Source organism: Rhamphochromis longiceps, linkage group LG20 (genome assembly GCF_057381845.1).
Source record: "Rhamphochromis longiceps isolate RC_006_pf linkage group LG20, R_longiceps_female_GT1.1, whole genome shotgun sequence".
Taxonomy (NCBI): Eukaryota; Metazoa; Chordata; class Actinopteri; order Cichliformes; family Cichlidae; genus Rhamphochromis; species Rhamphochromis longiceps.
The window spans coordinates 27384802-27404376 of NC_140576.1; the positions used below are offsets into that span (position 1 = coordinate 27384802).

The 19575-nt window shown below is 44.7% G+C and overlaps 2 protein-coding genes across 3 annotated transcripts; both read right to left on the minus strand.

Moving 5' to 3' along the window:
• Positions 1-831: 831 nt before the first annotated feature.
• Positions 832-15328, minus strand: tasorb (transcription activation suppressor b). 2 transcript variants are annotated; one of them, XM_085393551.1, is made up of 23 exons: positions 14894-15328; positions 13394-13539; positions 13179-13271; positions 12995-13067; positions 12609-12700; positions 12381-12515; positions 12030-12154; positions 11866-11897; positions 10342-10447; positions 10010-10113; positions 9661-9770; positions 9178-9250; positions 8983-9057; positions 7959-8822; positions 7286-7596; positions 7069-7171; positions 6018-6970; positions 4493-4615; positions 3637-3796; positions 3425-3533; positions 3132-3310; positions 2857-2991; positions 832-2591 (listed from the first exon to the last, which is right to left on the minus strand). In XM_085393551.1, the coding sequence occupies exons 1-23, from the start codon at positions 15195-15197 to the stop codon at positions 1354-1356; spliced, it is 5643 nt and encodes a 1880-aa protein (XP_085249677.1). In that variant the 5' UTR covers positions 15198-15328; the 3' UTR covers positions 832-1353. The 2 variants fall into 2 exon arrangements, with proteins under 2 accessions (XP_085249677.1, XP_085249676.1); XM_085393550.1 differs by having other exon boundaries at positions 832-2594.
• A 1519-nt stretch (positions 15329-16847) lies between these two features.
• On the minus strand, positions 16848-19459 carry asb14b (ankyrin repeat and SOCS box containing 14b). The gene is made up of 9 exons (XM_085393867.1): positions 19326-19459; positions 19174-19226; positions 18955-19086; positions 18709-18867; positions 18356-18601; positions 18100-18268; positions 17465-17999; positions 17195-17348; positions 16848-17118 (listed from the first exon to the last, which is right to left on the minus strand). The coding sequence occupies exons 1-9, from the start codon at positions 19448-19450 to the stop codon at positions 16943-16945; spliced, it is 1749 nt and encodes a 582-aa protein (XP_085249993.1). The 5' UTR covers positions 19451-19459; the 3' UTR covers positions 16848-16942.
• Between the last annotated feature and the right edge of the window lie 116 nt (positions 19460-19575).

The following is a 19575-nucleotide window of genomic DNA, read 5'->3' on the forward strand; positions in this document are numbered from 1 at the left end:
TTTTTTTCGTTACAACTCTTAGCAGCAACTAACAAAGGCTAGCAGCAGCAGCATATTCAATTGCATTTTTTCCATAACTTGCATAGTAAATTATATATTTTGCGTAATGTGTATGTCCCTTTAAAAATCAGTAGAAGTCAGTCTGTTGTTTGTGCTTCATGCTCCAGAACCAAGCATACCTGTATGAGGCATACAAGCCTCAGAACTCCGCTCAATATTGCATTTATAGTGGTTATTTTAAGTATAAATAACCATGTGGAGAAGGTTGCTAAAATAAATAATAAAAATACATCTTGCTCAGCATTTGTGTGACGGGTCTTAACCATAATTGATTTAGCAGGAAGAACTTATTTTCACATTTCCCTAAGCTTCCATGGCACAGCTGGAATGAGGTTCTGTAGAAAAAGGTGCTGCTAACCCATTTCTTACATTAAAAGCAAACAGCGCCCCCTGGCGTTCCCCTCTATCAGATGGCTGATGAGACAACTCACTCATCGACCCTCTTAATGAGTCTTTCGGTTGTGACAGAGTTGAAGAGGTGGTCGCACTCCGTATGGAGCCTCAAAGGATGTAAGTGCTGGAGAATATAGATTTATTTGATGTTATGTCAATGTCAGGAAATGTTTCCTTACTGCATTTTTTTTTAAAAAGGCCTCTAAATCTACCAGCACAAGCAATAACATTTGATGTCAGTATTTTAATTCCATTACAGTACTCTACACTGTCAATATTACACTTTAACTCCATCATCCACCTCCATGCTGAAAATTGAACTGTTTGGTTGGTGGGAAGTTCCAAGGCAAAGAAAAAAAAAAAATAGTAAGACAGCTGGGATTTATCTTTTTAATGGTTTGTTTGACACCGTCATCAAACCCATCACACACAAGATTTGAAATGTTTTATTTTTCATAGAATTCTGGACAACCAAGTGTGTAAATAAAAAGAAAAAAAGAAAAGAAAACCAACAGCAAAAGTGAAATTTCATTCACTCTTTTTTTTTCTTTAAAAAAATATCAGCCTTTCCCCTTGTTCACAAACCGTTTCCAAACTGGGACAAACAGAACATGATTAATTCGGAGAAGCTGGAAGGCCATTAACATTTGTTGGCAAATATAAATATAGTGGTTTGAACAGGGTCTCAAATAGCTCACATGGAAAGAGTGTACAGACAGTTTACACGACAGTAGGACACTCAACCCTGCCTGTATCAATTTTTAATTAATGTAGAAAACCAGGATCCTTATTTTCTGCTTTAAATCAATGCATTTATGACAAGGAAATATATACATTCAGCCAGCACTTATAGTCTCTGGTGTATGGTGTTTGTGTTGCCTCTTGAATCATGTTGATTGTCTATTCAGGGGCATAATTGTGAGAATATGAATAGTCTGTGTAATAATTTGGTGGCCCACCCCTGCCTGCTGGGTAACCCCAAGAGCAGGGTCCACCTCCAGTCCCACCGCCTCGTTCGTGCCCTCGCCCAGGCCGAGGCCATAGTCCTACAGGTGGGACTCCTCTCCCTCGATAACTTCCTAAAGAACCCGGGCCCATAGCACCCATCATTGGCCTGTGATCCATATGTGGAGGCATGCAACCTATACTGCCATAGCCCACACCAGACATTGGATGTGGAGGCAGCTTAGGTCTGAGTACAGAGCCCCCCCTTGTGGGTACTGTGGGAATACCCACAGATGCACCAAGGCCGTCAGCGCAATTCACCTGAGTCCTGACCCCTTGACTACAAGGGGTGCTGCCTATAAGTGCTTCTCCAGTCTTAGCGAGCCCACTGGGATCCACCAGGGCAGGTGGGACCACGCCCGGGTTGCTTGCATTGTCACAAGCTGTGGTCCCTGCAGTCCCCCATACCCCGTCCCCAGGTCCACTGAGTGTCCTGTCCGGTTGATTGGGGGTCCCACTAGCATTCTTAGGGGTCCCAGCAATGAAACCTGGCTGAGCTGCGTCATTACGGTCTGTGAAGGGGGGGACTGTGGTGGTGAGGGGAGAGGTCCCAGCAGCTCCCGCTCCTCCAGCATCCGAGCTATATCCATGACCCAGCATCATGAGGTGAGGGGGAGGGGGAGGCTTGACCTCCAAGGGGAGGGAGGCCAGGTTAGCTAGAGGTCCTGCTGGGGGCATGACAGGCGGGGTTGGGGCTCCGGAAGAAACTGTGGTTGGAGGTTCCTGTGTGCCGCTGCAGGGGGAGGCGGGATAGGCTGGGGAGGCCGTGTAGCTAGAGGAACCCGTATATGATGACCACGAGGCCGAAGGGCACAGGAAGCTCTGGTGGGGATTCACAGGGAAACCTCCCGGTGACAAGCTGCCAATGTCTGAAGAGCCCATGCCTATCTGGTTCGTGGCTTTGAACTGAGAGATGGCTGTTTTGAAAGCACTGTAGTTAGACAGTGTAGGCGTCGTCTCAGGGGTGGTCTGCTGGTCTGGGAGCGGAGGACGAAACTCGTTCTCTGGCGGGGGTGGCTGCGGAGGCTTCTTTGCAACTTGCTGCTTTTGCTCTGGAGGATCTAATATGGTTGGTGGCTCGCCATCATCAGAGTCTAATGACATGTCCTCCTCTTCCACACACTCATCATTCACTACTGGGAGACCAGGAGAGGGCAGAGAGAGAGAGACAGAGAGAGAGAAAGTGGGAGAGTAATGGAAAAGTGGAAAGAAAGATATAATCAACAAATGTGTTATGGCTGCATTAACAACTGTGCTTTAAAAAACTGTCTGGCAGAACATAAATCTTTAACTGGTGAGATGGCTGGAGAAAAAGGCAATTTAGCAAAACAATGAGATTATACAGAAAACATGAACTCTGCTGTTTCTGTGTTCTGCGCCCTTTTTGATGCTACCCACCAGTAGAAGGAGGTGTAGGAAGCTCGTTCTGATTAATGGATCCGATGAGACTGTGGAAACCGCTCATAACATCGTCGATGCTCGCTATCACAATTCCGTTTCTGGAGTACTGCAGGAACATCTCAAACGGTCTCTCTGTAAAAATGAGCGTTTTCAGTGAGTAAAAGACATTTGCTAACACAACAGAAATACAATCTTAACGAGGCATGTGGAAATGGTGATTTTGTTTGGTTTTTTTTTTGGGGGGGGGGGGGGGGGGGGTGAAGTGAGATTACCTGTGAGGAAGATGAGGTGTCGCTGTTGTGTGTGCTGAGCTTGGAGTTTGATGAGGCAGTCCAGATCTGGAGCCTGCCGCGACTGCGTGTCACACTCGTGATACGGGAGGAACTCCACTAAATGCTTTTTCTGATAGGCTGTCAGAAGATTCAGCAGCCCCATGGCATTAGTGTTTAACCTTTAAGAAACAACAGCAAAAGCAGTTCCATAGAGAGGTCAGTTAAAACCAGTATGGGCAAACATTTTGATGTGGATACAGCTATTATGGCTAATCTCTTACTGAGATACTGACCTCCCAAGCTCTTTAAGTTTCTTCTGGGACTTACAGTGAACCTTCCACTGCCAGGGGTGTTCAGGGGTGCTCTGTTCCTCCAGGAACTTCAGCAGTCCCTGCAAACGATCTGGACAAAACACACAATACAAGTTCAACACGCAATACAAGCATTAGTCGAGTAATATTTGTTTGGACCTTGTACAGTCCACACAAAGAAAAACACGACTTACCCTGCGTGATAAGATCAGGGTTGAGGACAAACTCATCAGACACCATGAAGCCGCCAGACACAAAGAGCTCATTGTAAGTGTGGTTCTTGACATCGTCCAGACTGTCCACTCCAGCAAAGCTCACTGAAGGCAACTTTTTCAAAGACACCAGAGCCGGGATCTGCATAATAAAGGAAAGAGTGAGTTTTTTTTAATTCCCCAAACATTAAGTTGTTTTTATAGTTTCCAGATTAAACATCTTTTAATTCGAAATATAAGGTCCAGCATTTAAATCGTTTAGCATCAGGGAAGTGTCTGACTAATCCCAAACTGATTCTTCAGAATCACTGAGACCCAAAACAACAGACAGCCAGTGTTATTAAGAACTATTTACGTTGATCTGTTAGTAACTGGCCTGAGATTTTAGGGACACTACTAAATAAACAAAGCTAAAACAAACAAACAAAAAAAAACAAAAAACACCCAAAACTTAAAAGCAAAGTACTTTTATAGATACGTATATGTAGGAGACCTGGTGCTCTTTTAAAGGAAAAGGGTGCTCACTGCGAATACTGATCCTCAGTTATTTGGTAGTTTTGTTTACTGCACTGTGTGAAGTAAATTAAAGAGAAATAATTCATGATAATATTTTAAAAGCATCCTCGCTTTGCTATTGGCGCTAAAACCTTTCCGCAGCACTATAACTAAATAGAACGTGTAAATAACAGGCAACAAGACGAAAAACAGCACTCTGCGGGAGATGTAAAACTTCCCATTATTTATGTTTTATCGCTACCTGCCTCAGCGGGTGCCGATTCATCCGAACTACAATCTGGATGTGAGCGACTGGAGGGAGGATAACGGGCGGCGATTGTACCTTATGCACATGTGCTGCGATGTCCTCGTTCCGAATGATGATGAGGAGCTTATCCAAACTGCTGCTGTTTTCCAAAAATGTCTGTGGGCTGCACTCGCTGTTGCCAAGACTTTTCAAGTACTCCTTTGTGACAGACAGGAGAGGATGAGATTGTTAGAGACAGACAGATGAATGCGTCTTCTTCTTTTACACATACGAGTACTGACTGACTGACAGATACAGAAAGAGCTGAGCACTAAGACATGAACCCACAGTGACAAAGAGAAGCTATTGCAGCCTTGCACATTCCCACAATGACCTGTATTTGCACTCATGGTATGCATCCCCTCTGAAGAATAAACATGAGCTCTCTGGTTCCAGTAAAAGGAGAAAAAAAAAAGTAATGAAGAAAGTGAAAGAAAACATGTAAAATGGGCAGTAACAACACCATTACTGCCGCAACCAATTACGATTTTCATTGCCGAATTCTTACAATTTTCTCCAAAATATTAGTTTTAGCCATAAAAACCTGAAAAAGTGCTTTTCCATCTTTTTTAATGAGCCCACACTGCGTGCAGTTTGCTTGTTATATGTCTGATTCACACTCCAGCAGCTAATGATATCTGAAGACTATTACACACGACAATGAAAACAGCAAATGCCTTTTTCTGAAACCATTTGGCATTTTTGAGTAAAAAAACTAAACTTTTTGTTCATTATCAAATCATCACGTAACCGCTGGAGCTCGGTGTAACATTGTTAAGTAGTTCTTCCAAAATGGCAGCACTTTAGATGTCAACTAGGGGTGTTAAGGATTGAGGACAGTGTGCACTCACTAGTTAATGACTACTCACAAGTCGTTAGCCAATGAGCAAACCCTGGATATCCTCCTTCCTGACCCTAATAATGACCATAATTTATAAAATGAACTTCACAGTTTATTAGACGTGACCTGGAAATCATGCCTGAACAGATAAACCCATCTGAGGTCACAGAGCAATGTAGCCAAGAGCTATTTTCCCATTGACTTCTACACAGCATGTAATCTTTTAGCAGTCAGAAGAATTGCCCTCTGCTGGTTATTAGAGAAAATGCATGTTTAAAGCACTGATGTTTGCTGACCTGGAAATGACATCCATCTTTTTATACTATAACTGATGATGATGACTGTGACATTTAAGCAGTGAAATATTGGAAATCCTAGACTTGTATAGAAAATAACTATGCCACTGTTTTCTTTTTGTTTGTTTTTTTAAACCTTTGCAGATTTACAGACTCTTTCCACCTCTTATTTATATTTTGAGATGCCCCCAAAACAGATGCAAACACAAAAAAAAAAAAAAAAAAAAAAAAAAAAAAAAAAAAAAAAAGATTATTTCTGCTTTTATCTTTCAACTCAATTTCCTCAGCGTCATTTTTATTACTGTCTGGCTTTTTACTGACTGACTGTATTGTAGCTGCAATAGGTTCAGCTGCAATGAATTATTTATAGAATCCTGTGGTTAATCAATAATCTTTACAAACATAATGACATAATGCATTGTACCTTGATCTCCTTGCAGACAGCGCTCTCCTCCCCCTCGTCTCCAGAATAGATGTAAAATTTAACTGTATTCTTGGTAACGTCCTTAAAAATCTCCACCAGGCTGCTGAAAACTTCGGGTTTCAATTGACCAATCAGGCTGCCGGCTAGCAGCCCAGGCCCACTGCCAGAAGCTGCGCCTGGGTTTTGTGAGTTCTGCTCCGGAGACTCCGCTGTGACTTGAGAAGGAGAGTAGACCTCTCCCCCCATCTCTGCTGACGGGGCTTCCGATTTAATCTTAGTGGATGTCATCTCTTTGATGGTGCTTGTTTTACTGCTCTGTGAGGAGACGGTGCTCTTTGACAGAGAGGGCTCTGCTTTCGTTTTGGTGGTCGGGATGGGGGCAGGGGGTGGGGTAGTAAGATTAGATGGTGTCAATGGGGGAGGTGGAGAAGTGACCTTGGAGGGAGCAGGTGGGGCTGGGATCAACTTGTCCATCTTCTCGCACAGCGCTTTGACGTGCCCCTGAATGGGGACAGGGGAGACGTAGGGCACAACGAAGTGTGAGAAGCAGCTGCTAGACACCCAGCAGTGGCGAGGAGGCAACCGCGGAGGCAGCTGCGAGGTATAGTTGATGTGTTGTGTGTGCATGATATTTTTAATGTCAGAAGATAGGCTATGGATTTCCTGATTTAGTATTGTGTCCAAGCTGATGGAGGGCCTGAATGGAACTTCCTCTACAGCAGGTAGCGTGGGTTTAGGCATCTTTTTTACTTCCACAACGGCAGGCGTTTTCGGCTCTGGGTCAACGTCTGCCGCTGGCGCAGCCACTGGCACAGGCTTTGGCTCAGGCTTCAGCTCGGACTTCAGTTCGGGTTTCAATTCAGGCTTCAGCTCAGGCTTCGTCTCGGACTTCAGCTCTAGTTTTGGCTCGGGCTTCGGCTCGGGCTTCTGCTCATTAAATGGCTGCGCTTTGTCTGAGGAAGCCAGATATGAAATTAGTCACGGTGATGCCTTGTTAGCACAAATATGCCTCAAAGATTGATGACTGTGTGAACTCATTGCTTTCAGGTACCTTCGTTGGCGGGGATATCCCAGGTTGTGTTTTCTGATGTGCATTTTTGCTCTGGTGGGGAGCCCGGGCTGAATGGACTACCTGGGCTACAGTCCATGTCCTCCTGCACAGAGAGAACACACCAGTAGATATTTTTAAGTACAATAAAATACTTATTCATCTTTGGATAGGAAAAAATATTCCAAAATAACAACCCTATCAGCTGTTTACATCTCACCTCGGCGTAGTTCGTTTGTGACGGAGGCTCGTTTTGTTTCCTATGGTCCGGGTCGTGGTAAACGGGTTCCACCCTTCCTGAACCTGTTGATGGTTCACCGTGGTTTGAGTCTGCAGACACTGAACCCTGAGCCACAGCTTTATTGAGTGTGGCCAGGAGGATCTTGAGAAGGCGTTGGGTCTCGCTGACGGCTGAGGTATTGGTGTTGCCACGGGCCCTTAGGTCGGTGTCATAGATCCCCATGCTCTCCATCACTGCTGTCAGATTTTCGTTCTGCCCACCCTCATCCACAAGGTCGTCCCCTTGTGCACCTAGTGGGGCACAAGTAAGGCAGATAAGTTAGCAGTAGTGCACGTTTTGAAACTGCAATACAGATGTGCCAAAATAAACTTGAGGTTATTCGGAAACCCTCTCATCATTTCATCACATAGGTTATTTTTCAGCTTTAGGATGTTCTTCTCAGTATGCACAGATATTCAAACAGCCCCCTGGGTTAGCAACAAAAAGACATGCATCTTGAAATGAACCTGTTTAAAAATGTATTGAAGTTATTCAATTCCTGAGAACTAATCAGACTGTTGTGAAACGAATAAAATATTCATTCATTCAATTGGCTGTGACTTAAATTCTACGACTGAAATCTGGCTCCACAGGTGATCGCAGCGCGCCTCACCTCTGCTGGGTTCTCCGTTGCTCAGCTGATCTGTGCGTTGATGTTTGTTCGCGCCTCCTCTCTCGTCCCCTTCAAATTTCCTTTTCAGACTGTTGGCATCCCAGGCGCCGTCCTCCCCCCGATCCTTCCCAGGATCCTTCACGAGTGCCTTCTTATGAAGCTGAATTAGCTTAAGCAGCTGTTTCATTTTGTCTTTATCGTACTCGTTCTGGGACAGCCGCAACCTCTGCGGCTGAGGCTGGGACTCATCGTGGGGCTTGTGTTGCAGCTGGGCTCCGTTTGAATGGGCCACCCCTGGCCTCCGTCTACTACTGCTACTAATACTACTGCCGCCGCTGCTGTCAGTCGGCGGTTTTTCCTGGGCTGGCCTTTCTGTAGGGGCCCTCTCCTGGGACAGCCTTTCTGAGGGTCTCTCTGCTCTGTCCGAGCCCCTGTCCGAGCCGCCCCAGTCAGAAACAGGGCTGTATTCCACTGGGGCTGGAGCGGGTGCGGGTGCAGGGTTCCGTATTCGTTCAATGATGTCCTTTGCCTTGTTCAGAGGTAAAATATAGTTTGCGGGGTTGTGAACGTACGATCGCAGCACAGCATCCATGTTACATTTGGGTCTGGGTGCTGTGACGGGGTTCGTCCTTTCATTTACATTATATTTGTAGTCGGGTAGGATGAATGGACGCACTGTGCCCGAATCCATACGAGTTAGGTAATCGGTGGCCTGACGCTCCACCCCAGAGCTCAGGTCCTTGCCTGGGTTTGGGCGCAACTTGAACAGGCCGTAGTGCACTGCGGGGATGAAAGACTCCATGGATGACAAGAAAGCCGGATGAGGCTCCACCGTCAGCGGCTCTGGCTCGAACAGCCTCGATGCTAAGAATGAGGGGGAAAAAATGCATCAGAATCGTGTAAAAACCGGCATGACAAAGATAACAGCGATAAACAAAAATGAAATATTCTTTAGCGTTGCACGGAGATGCTGGCACTCGGGATCAGTCAGAAAATGCATGTAGAGACAATGAATACGACTTACAGTACTTGACGATCATCCTTGGCTCCTGAAAGATGAATAATGCTTGCAGGTTCTTCTCTACCCGCCCCCGCCGCTCTAGAAAACAAACAGAGAACCTTTTTAAAACCCAAACTCTCACCGGAGGCAACAAGTAGGTGTTCAACTCACACAACAGAGAATTACAAGAGGAGAGTGGCAGATAAAGCTTTCTGGCACCTTTGGATTCAACCATCTGAGCCGAGGACAACAGGAAGAGAAAGCCTTTATCAAATAAGGACTTCACCAGCACCTGAAGAAGAAAAGCAAAAGCTGCAGTCAGAACATCAGGGAATAGATCATTATCGCACAATGGGAGCAATCATATTAGCAGTCTGTTTCTGGACAGGATTTCATTTGCTCAGTGTGTAAATGAGTGCTAAACTGACAGGTTTATGCCATTTGTTTAAAATTACTGAACAAAATAGAACAGGATTAGCACGGCAGCTTGACAGATGACATCCCTACACTGTTTTCTAAGCAATGAGAAAATGGAACTGTTTATGAAACGAGATCCTCCTTAATTGTATCAAACAAATGCACAGAAATGCAAAGTTGTCAAAACAGAAAGGAGCACTTTATTTACCTGAATATTGTACAACCTGAGAATGTTGTGTTTATTTTGCTGAGAGAACCTGGATAAACTGCAGGTATGTGACTCACCATCCGGTCTCTCTCCAGTTTGTTGACCAGAGCGGCCAAGCTGCCGCTGGTTGGTTTGCCTTTCCCGTCCACCACCTCAAACAGGCTGCAGGACATCCCACACTTCATAACTGCAGACAGAAATAAGCAGGCGGGAATGCGTTACTCGGAACTCAACATGTAATCATTTATGATACACACACACACACAAAAGCTACTTTACTGAGACAGCCGGGCTTCATGATGCATGAATGCTTTTAGAAAAGCTTTACAGAATTTCAAGTAATGCACAACCGCCCACATGCCAGGGGCCATTATGATCATTATGAGAGGAAAAAAAGGGAGAAACAAATGTGTGTTCTGGACTAACCTTCCCGTGAGACGCTGTAGGTGTCCCAGGAAAAGAGCACTGAGGGAATCTTTCGCTTCACCTGCTCTAGCTGCATGCCCCGATTCACCTCCAACTTCTCAGGCCTGCACCGGGGCACATGTTACATTATTAAAAAACATACAACAACAAGAACAACAAAACAGGACATTGTAGCTTTTTCTCCTCTCCTACAAATTATGCAAAGAGTTAAAGTTCAGCACATAAAAAACCTTGTGTAGCAAAGAGTGTCCTTAATGATTAACAAAGAAAAGTCCAGTAGCTCTGTGGACCTTTTGTTAAGACTTGCATGAGAGGGGAAAAAGTTTACTCACAGTTTGAAAGGAAGGTAAGGACGCAGGGAGGATCGTAAACAGATGGGGAACAACTCCTGGCCCTTGTTCACTAGTGGACCACTCCACACAGTGTAGCAGCTCTTCCCTGCAACAGGCAGAGGTCAAACATCAGTCATTCTTCCTGAGACTAACGTGAGCGGGATAACTGAGAACCTACACAGACATCAGTCAAAGGAGCTTGCAAAGAAAAGCGTCTGGACTTCTTTAAGTTGCTTAAAGACGTTTCACCTCTCATCCGAGAAGCTTCTTCAGTTCTAAGGTCAAATGGTGGAGAGTCCCAGATATAAACCTAGTGGGAGTTTCCCCCCACAGAGGGACAAAAGGACCCCCTGATGATCCTCTAATCGCCTGAGCCAAGGTGTGAAACTGGGTGTGGGTCCCAATCAGCCAGAGTTTCGGGTGAGTTCATTGTGAAACCTGGCCCCACCTTATCATGCGAATTCCTGAGGTCAGCTGGCCCAGGATGTGAGTGGGCGTTAAGGCGTCTGGGGAGGGATCTCAAAACTGGATTATAGATGGCAGAGAGTTGGTGTCGTAAACCCCCGCCTCTGTTCAAAGATGGTCGCTCACAGTGGACATAGATGGCTTCTTTCACTCCTCTTTCAAACCATCTGTCCTCTCTGTCCAAAATGTGAACATTGGCATCCTCGAAAGAGTGTCCTTTATCCTTAAGATGCAGATGGACTGCTGAGTCTTGTCCTGTGGAGGTGGCTCTTCTGTGTTGTGCCATGCGCTTGTGAAGTGGCTGTTTGGTCTCTCCAATGTAGAGGTCTGAGCATTCCTCGCTGCACTGTACAGCATACACCACATTGTTAAGTTTGTGTTTTGGCGTTTTGTCTTTCGGGTGAACCAGTTTTTGTCTGAGCGTGTTGCTGGGTCTGAAATGCACTGGGATGTCATGCTTGGAGAAAACTCTCCTGAACTCTCTCAATGAGCACACCCGAAACTCTGGCTGATTGGGCCCCACACCCAGTTTCACACCTTGGCTCAGGCGATTAGAGGATCACCAGGGGGTCCTTTTGTCCCTCTGTGGGGGGTTACTCCCACTAGGTTTATATCTGGGACTCTCCACCATTTGACCTTAGAACTGAAGAAGCTTCTCGGATGAGAGGTGAAATGTCTTCAAGCAACTTAAAGAAGTCCAGACGCTTTTCTTTGCAAGCTCCTTTGACTACGATGACCTGGATGACTGAGAACCTTCACAGACATACACAGACATCAGGCATGATACTTCATAACTTTTTGTAACTGCTGCCTCATTTCAAGACACATTTGGTGTCTTAAAAGCTAGCAGCAAGACACATGAACCATGTATCTTATAGCCCCACTTCAGTATTTGTTTATTTAGCCTAAGTCATGTAATAGCACATCATAGATTTTTCTCTTATTGCACAGACCCACTTCATATATTATTACGTTTACACACACGTGGCACTATTTTAACACAACACAAAAGAAGCCAATTTATTTGATTACATTTAAGAAAAGCTTAAATACCATTACCTTTACTCCCTTCAGAGGAAATAGTGTTAAACCTGTTAAAGAGCAAAACATAGAGGCTGTTTACAAACTCAGCGGAGATGTAATACTTTTGTTTTGTTTTTTTAAAAACTTCAACGGCCTAGAAATGCTTTCTGGCTTTTACCATTTCCTGCGGGATTACGTACCTGTGTGCAGCCATAGGAGTTGCTGCAGCTTCCTTGCCTTTGTACTGAAAGGAAACCACAGCGTAGGGGCACACGTGCCTGGGCCGCGCTTTGATCTCATCAAATGCAAACTCAAAAAAATATTGCTGCAACACACAAATGAAGATGGATTAAAACACAGCACTAGATCCCAACAACAACTGCGCAAGATTACACAGGAAGAACCCAGCTACCCACTACGAGCAAGCATTTGCTGAGAGTGGGGAGGAAGAACTTTCTTTTAACAGGAAGGGACCTTTTAGAGAACCTGGCTAACGCGCGACGGAACACCAGATTAAATAAACAGGGTAATAAAGAGGAACCAGCACTTACCTGCGTGAGCTCAAAAGCCCTGTAAGACAGCAGAGATGTAACCCTGTTGGCACTTTTGGACAAGTGACAGTCAAACTTGGGTGAAGATTCGATTGCATTCTTCGGCGTGTTCTCGTGGATGTGCTTTATTCGTCCCTGAGAGACAAAATGCAACTACTGACTCAAAGTCCAAATGGAAACAGAGAACTGTCAAAGCTCTAATGCAAAACACAGATAAGGTATTCATACCCTCATAACTTTAAAAATGATCATGTCTCCAAACGCGCCCACTTCAAAAGGATTGATTTGTAACAAATCGGAATATTTGGAGAGGTAAACACCTACAAGGATTACAAAAAACAAATTAAGGGAAAACATTTCTAATAGGCTACGTTTATGTCAATTACTTGCTGATGCTTGTTAATATTACTTAGAAACGATGTATCCGAAAACAAAGTATGTAATAAACATTGGACTAATATATTATTGCATATGTAAGAGCCATTACCTTAGACTTCAGAGGCAATTGTAAAATGCTTGTGAAACTTGCAGATAAGTAAAATAAAAAGGAATTCGACTAATTATTCTGCAAAGCCCATTTTCATATAACAGCAACATGGGAGCACCCGGCTTACCCACTGATGGATTTCCTAGTGTATTAATCTTACAGTGTCCAACTGATAAACCCTTCTCACAGATCCACTGGAGCTGGAAAACACAGAACAGGCAAAGCTCAGAAGCAAGTCAAAAACCTCCGCGCCTTCCCAATTTGTCAATATCCTTCTGCATATATGAGTGAGGTTTTGCCAGCAGGCCAACCTTGGATTTGTCTGGGAAAAGGAAGCAGTACGACTCAGCGAGTTCTTGTTCGGTCCGCCCCTCTTGCTTCATCTCTCTCCGCTTTTCTATGAACTGACGAAGAAAAGGCGAGCAAACAGTAAATTAGACACGGGGGCAACCTCGCAATATTTAACATTTCTTCAGCACAGCTATTTAAATTGCCTGCCATTTTATCCAGAAACTTGACGACTGACCTCCTTCTTCAGCAGCTCATTGTGAATTAGCCTGGCCTTGCAGTAGGTGAAGGTTCCTCGCGATGATGCGTCCAGGTAAAACGAGGAGATGATCTTCACGAGGTCCTCAAACTCCCGGCTCTCGGGGGGGAGAAACTGGTACAAGCCTGCACACAGAAGCGAATCAGCGGATTAGCATTTCCCATCTGCAGTTTGCAGGACTGAGCGAATGAGCAGAGGACGATCCCTTCGAAAAGTCACATTTTAAACTCAAATTTAACCTGCAGGAGGCAGCCACATCAAACTGATAACCAACCATTTCCCTCGATTAAAAGACAACCTCGCCGTAAGACTTTAAGTCTAAAGCGTACGGTTCCTTCTTAGGCTTTAGCTGAATATGAATGTCACGTGTTATCATTTGAAATATTAAATATACAAAATAACCATGGGCATTCGATGGTGCACGTAACACCAGTGACCAGTGCTTTTTTTTTTTTTTTTACAATCCTGGCAGCTACACTGACACAGTGGATGAAGTCTAGTACCTGCATTTATTTACATAAGGTTTATCAAGTAATCCAAACTCATGCAAAGAAGTGAAACCATGACTAGCAGACAACCTGAATGAAATGTCAACATCCTCAAGCCTGTGTGATAAGAGTAAACCTCTCCACTGTAAGTCAAAATGACAAAAAGGCTGGAGACGGGGTACTGGGGCAGCCCAGTGTACCTCATTGCTGTTAGGAAACTAACACACTTTATAAATTACTTATGCAACCTATAGTGCTAGAATAATTCCACTTCAACAGGACTTTGCATATATCCAAATAACAGATGCTCCACAGCATAGTTGGGGAAAATGTAACCAACAGTGCCCATCCACCTTTCTGCAAGAAGGAAGGGGAAGGGCGGGTGTAACGTAGGTAGGTGGATGCACAGAGTAATGCTCTCAGGGGTACTCAGGTGAAGTGCAAAACTGATGCTCTGAAATGCCAGCGACATCAAGCTGGGTTAAGGGGTGGGCAGCCCCACCAAATGAACCATGGTGCTATGAAAACACTCCGGGATGGACGTGTGGGGTGGATAAATCCGTGCCCTTCACTGAGGTCAAAGAGACACCCACATGTTGTCAGGTGATGACTGCAAACCACTCATGACTCCTGCTGTATTACTAAACAGTACTACGGTGCCGGGTAGGGATGAGGAAACGGAACAAGGTGTGCTTTCAGATGGCCAGTCTTTCAAAGTGGCGCCTTCGCTGCACCGTTGCTGCCCGCTGGTTAACTTGGACTACCACAGCTAGCGGCATGCCTGCAAACAGACGCTACGCCAACCGACATTATTCGCCTGCTCAAACTGCAGCATGGTAATCTAGCCCGAAACCGAAATGTTCGCAAACCTTTAGCTAAACCAATATAACTGGCGAAAGCAAGTAGCTAGCTAGCAGGCTAGCAACATGCAGCAGCAGAATCATGAAAGACAGGACAGGCTCTGTTCAAAATAGCTGCGATATGGCACCACCTTTCCGTTCGCGAATCTTCCTCGGGATTTGGAAATTTCTCCGTGGCAGCTCATCGGTCGATCTCTGGGCAGGCAGAGGAGAACTGCTGAAGCTCCGAGCGTCCGCCTGCATGCTCCTCCGCCGCTCAGGGGCTTCTTGTTCGGGCATTACACTGTCTCCACATCCAGGCTGATCGCCATTTTGGTTGGCTGTGGCCGAGGTGGCGGCTGAATTCTTCTGGGGTTCGCCACCTTTCGGGTGGAGATCCGTCGTCTCGGTATAGTCTGAGTCCCTTTTTCCCACCGCGCTGGGGTTCAGGGCCATTTTCGGGCACCGTGCACGTATTAAAGACAATGTAGCTCTGACGATTACGGCGCCGCTGTACACACACACTCTCCTCCTCACCCAGCCTCCGCCATTGTGAAAATGACGTACACGGTCTTCTCCACCACTGCAAAACGCTGCCGTCACTGTTTACATACGAGGGAATCCGCGCCACCCAGCGACCGATAGGCGTACTGCAACACATGACGCGGTGACCGTCCGTCTGATTGGCTGTGTGTGGAGGGAACAGGATGGCAAAAGTGAAACTATTTCTCACATTAAATAAAAGAGAAAAAGAAAGAGGATGTGAAACACCGCTTTGGAGCTGTGAAAGCCCTGACAGTGTGACTTATGCAAACCGATTCTTTTCTTTTCTTTTTTCTTTTCTTTTTTTAGTACTGGCTCTGCTATGTATTTTCGGGCACCGTGCACGTATTAAAGACGTATTAAAGACTACAGCCTGTACATACTTATAGTTATAGAATATTCACAACATACTTCATACCGTGTGCATTATAACATACCATAATAGACCCATTTCTGTAATATACTTACATATCTATGTTATTGCCAATATATATTGTAATATATCTATATCACTAAAGCACTTCTGGATGGATGCAAACTGCATTTCGTTGCCCTGTACCTGTGCATGTGCAATGACAATAAAGTTGAATTCTATTCTAATTCTATTCTATTCTATGTATTAAAAATGTATTAAAATCTTGTGTAGAACTAAATACAGAGCAATCACGCTTGTAATACCCCATTCTACCACTAGATGGTAGCAGAGAGGCTGTGATTTTCATATGTGTATCGGTAATACACTTGCCTTCATACATGACTCAATAAACGTAAACCTCTACAGTAAGTAAAATCGATATTTAAAGGGTATTATTATTATTATTATTATTATTATTTTGCTGCTCCTTTTTGGAGTCGCCATAGTGGATCACACCAACCCTCTGCTTGTCCTCCTTCACTGCATCCATGACCCTTCTCTGCAGTCTTCCTCTTTGACTTCTGGCTGGATGCTAACATATTCAGATTTCTTTGTCCAGTGTATCCACTATCCTTCCTCTGCACATGTACAAACAATGTCAGCCTTTGAAAATTTGTCTCCAAACCACTCGACCTGAGCTGTCCCTCTGATATACTAATTCCTAATCTTGTACGAATCCTGGTCATTCCCATCAAAAATTTTAGACTGCCACCTCCATTTGGCCCGTGTTTTTGTCACTGTCTCCACCATTTATCTTGCACTCTTGCTGCTATCCTTCTGTCACAAATCAGCCCTGACACTCATCTCCACCCTACCTACACTTCTCTTTTGTGCTCTGTCTGTTGCTTTGGATGGTTGAACTCATCTAACCTTCACTACCTCTACTTCTGGCATCTTCATCATTTCACCTATCTCCCTCTCATGTAGACGCATGTACTCCGTCTTGCTTCTACCGACTTTCATTCATCCTCTGTCCAGCGCATATTCCACCTCTGCAGGTTCTCTTCCACCAGCTCCCTCCTCTCACTGCAGATCGCCACGTCATCTGCAAACAAACTGTTACCCACCAATGTCCCGCTGCGCTCATATATATGTCTCTGATAGATATTTAAAAGGTGAGTACAATTTATGTTCACATTTTTTGACTGTATAAGTAATGTAATTTTAATCACACATAATAATAATAAAGCAGGAAGCTTTCTATAAAAGAGTGACATCTTTGATATCTATAAATATGTTTTCATCAGGGGATAATCATACTGCCCCTGCTGTAAATGTCAAACTCCTTGTAACGCAGATAATCTTTCAGCCTGGGAGGAAGAGGAAGGAAGTTGATAAAAGCTGGTGCTCTCAAACGCAGGCGTCTAAGGTGCTCCCTTATCCGCAGGCGACACAGGTGCTTCAGGCTCCGCACATTTCCTGTCAGACAAAAAAAGTCAGCAACTACAGATGAAGCGCACATTTTTGCTGACAACAGGTAGTGAGCAGTTCATACTTTGAATGTGGCAGATTTCTGGCCACTGTTTCTGCTCCTGCAGTGTGTCCTTTAGTTTGGTGCAGAAGGAGACGTGGTCAGTGTAGTCAAGCATGATGCGCACCACCTGGGCAGATAAGTGCTTCAGCCAGGATACTGTTATCACCTCACAGAACTAGAAAGGAAAGAGAGATGTGACAGTCAATCTGAAACTTTGTAGAATAGCATTACTCCATTGCACTTCACATGTTCCAGTCTTTATCAATTTTTTTAGCATAAACTTGGCCTCACCACCATGTCTTTAATGACTGACGTCGTCCAAGCAGTGTAATCATGGGAACTGTCACCATATGGACAGTCAAAGCAGCGCTTCACGTCATAACCATGGTTCAGGATCATTCTCAGCATAACCTCATCTTTTAAGGCATACTGCAGCGCTGAGGGGAAATGAGTGGTGTTGACACGGGAGTAGTAGTTGACATTTGCCCCATACTTCAGCAAGATGTTGATCAGTTCATAATTGCCCTGTCTCAGAGCCACCTGTAGACAGTTGATGGGATCCTGGTTCACGAGAGCCCCGGCCTCTAACAGTAAGCGGGTGCACTGGAGGTCATTGTTGGACACAGCAAAAAAGAGGGCAGACTTGCGGTCATCATCATAGTTGCGGCGGATCCTTGGGTGCAGCATGAAGTTTGGATCGTAGCCAGCTTTGAGCAGTATCTCCACACACTGGGCGTGTCCCCCAGCAGCTGCAGAATGGAGAGGACTCATCCCACTTTCCTTTACAGCATGCAGCTTCGTCACTGGGATGAGATGTTCCAGTGCTCTGTAAAAAAAACAACCCAAAAAAAATCTTTATGTGAGAACATGATATTGGTTGAAACCCTATTTAAAAATTCAGGAAAATAAGTATAGATAATGCTCACAGTCTGTGTCCATGGTATGCCACTCGATGAACTGGCAGGTGCCCACTATAAAGGGGTACGTTTGGATCTGCACCGTGTTCCAGCAGCAAGGAGATTATGTCAGGATTTCCTGATGCCGCTGCATCAAACAAAATCGTACCTGACTCCGACTCACACCACACCTGTGCACCTAAAAAATGAATTAAAGCACTATGAGAACACGCATTTACTTATATACATATGTAAAAGCAAAAGGAGATTGAATCACTACATTTACCTTTCTGTAACAGAACCTCCACCACATTTAGATGTCCATTCTGTGCAGCCAGAGCCAGTGGAGTTTTCTTTTTAACGTCACATGCATTTGGATTAGCACCAGACTCTAAGAGCAGATACACAAAATTCTCCAAGCCTAAAAACGCAGACTCATGTAGAGCTGTCCTGTCCAGTGGTCCGGTTTGGTCTATTTTGGCATTGTAACGAAGCAACAGCGTGGCCAAATCATACTGATCATTTAGAAGAGCTGTGAGCAAAAGGAGCAGGAGAGAAAAGGATGAGAAAGTGTCACACATGTTGAGGTATCTCTAAAATAAAATGTGTTTGAAGTTAGACGAACATAGCGCGAGATACCTGCCACTAATGGAGAATCCTGCTCGTCATTCTGGAGATCTGGGTTGCTACCATTCTGTAACAGGAATGTAGCATTCTCTCTGAGCCCGTGGACCACAGCTAAAAACAGTGGCGTCTCACCCTTCAGAGTGCGACACTGGGCTGCACCCGGGGGTGATGCTGGAACCCAAACACCCAGGAACCGATCAACACCTCAGGGTTGAAATGAACAAGCCTGTGCCAGTCAAAAGTTACAGCTACATTTACCTGAAAAGATAATCTCTAGCACCTTCTTATTCTGCTGTGCCGCAGCCTCGTGCAGCGGGATCCATCCTCGTGTATCAACTCTGGACAGAGTCTCCGGTTGGGCTGCAAGTCTGTTCAGGGCATTCTCATCACCTGAATATGAAGACGGGACGTATCAGATCTTTGAGAAAGATTCAGAATTGTCTGAATCAGCACTGAGGTTAAAGGTCATCAGCTTACCCTCCTTAATTGCTTTAAAAATCTCATCAGGGTCTTCACAAGGTTTCAGATCACTATTTAAAGTTATTGCACAGAATAAGGATTCACTTAAACAAACAAGACATTCATAATATAGATACTTATATGTGAATGCTGGGTGAGTAGATAGAAACCTTGGATTTAATCCTTTTAGCTTTCTATACTGAATTAGACTTTGTTCAATAATATATTGCGTTGCCTCATCTTCGTCCAAGTCTTCCTCTGATTGATAAAAGTCATCTTCTGTTTCCATGCTCATCTGACAAGTGTAAAAAGAGCCAGTGCAGAAGGGGTTACTCTGAGGAGGCACAGCTATAAGGTAAACAAGAGCATTAAATCACACACCACTCACAGTCCTGAATAACAACTGCAACACAGTGCAGC

What these genes read in the sequence shown, in the direction of transcription:
- tasorb (XM_085393550.1), bottom strand. Translation starts at nt 15,197, where the DNA reads ATGGCCCTGAACCCCAGCGCGGTGGGAAAAAGGGACTCAGACTATACC. An exon ending in CTACAGCGTCTCACGGGAAG is followed by an intron (nt 9,771 to 10,009) that starts GTTAGTCCAGAA and finishes TTCTGTCTGCAG; the next exon opens with TTATGAAGTGTGGGATGTCC. An exon ending in ACACCTCATCTTCCTCACAG is followed by an intron (nt 2,992 to 3,131) that starts GTAATCTCACTT and finishes TCATTTTTACAG; the next exon opens with AGAGACCGTTTGAGATGTTC.
- asb14b (XM_085393867.1), bottom strand. Translation starts at nt 19,450, where the DNA reads ATGAGCATGGAAACAGAAGATGACTTTTATCAATCAGAGGAAGACTTG. An exon ending in CTAAAAGGATTAAATCCAAG is followed by an intron (nt 19,227 to 19,325) that starts GTTTCTATCTAC and finishes AACTTTAAATAG; the next exon opens with TGATCTGAAACCTTGTGAAG. An exon ending in GGATTCTCCATTAGTGGCAG is followed by an intron (nt 18,602 to 18,708) that starts GTATCTCGCGCT and finishes TTTTGCTCACAG; the next exon opens with CTCTTCTAAATGATCAGTAT.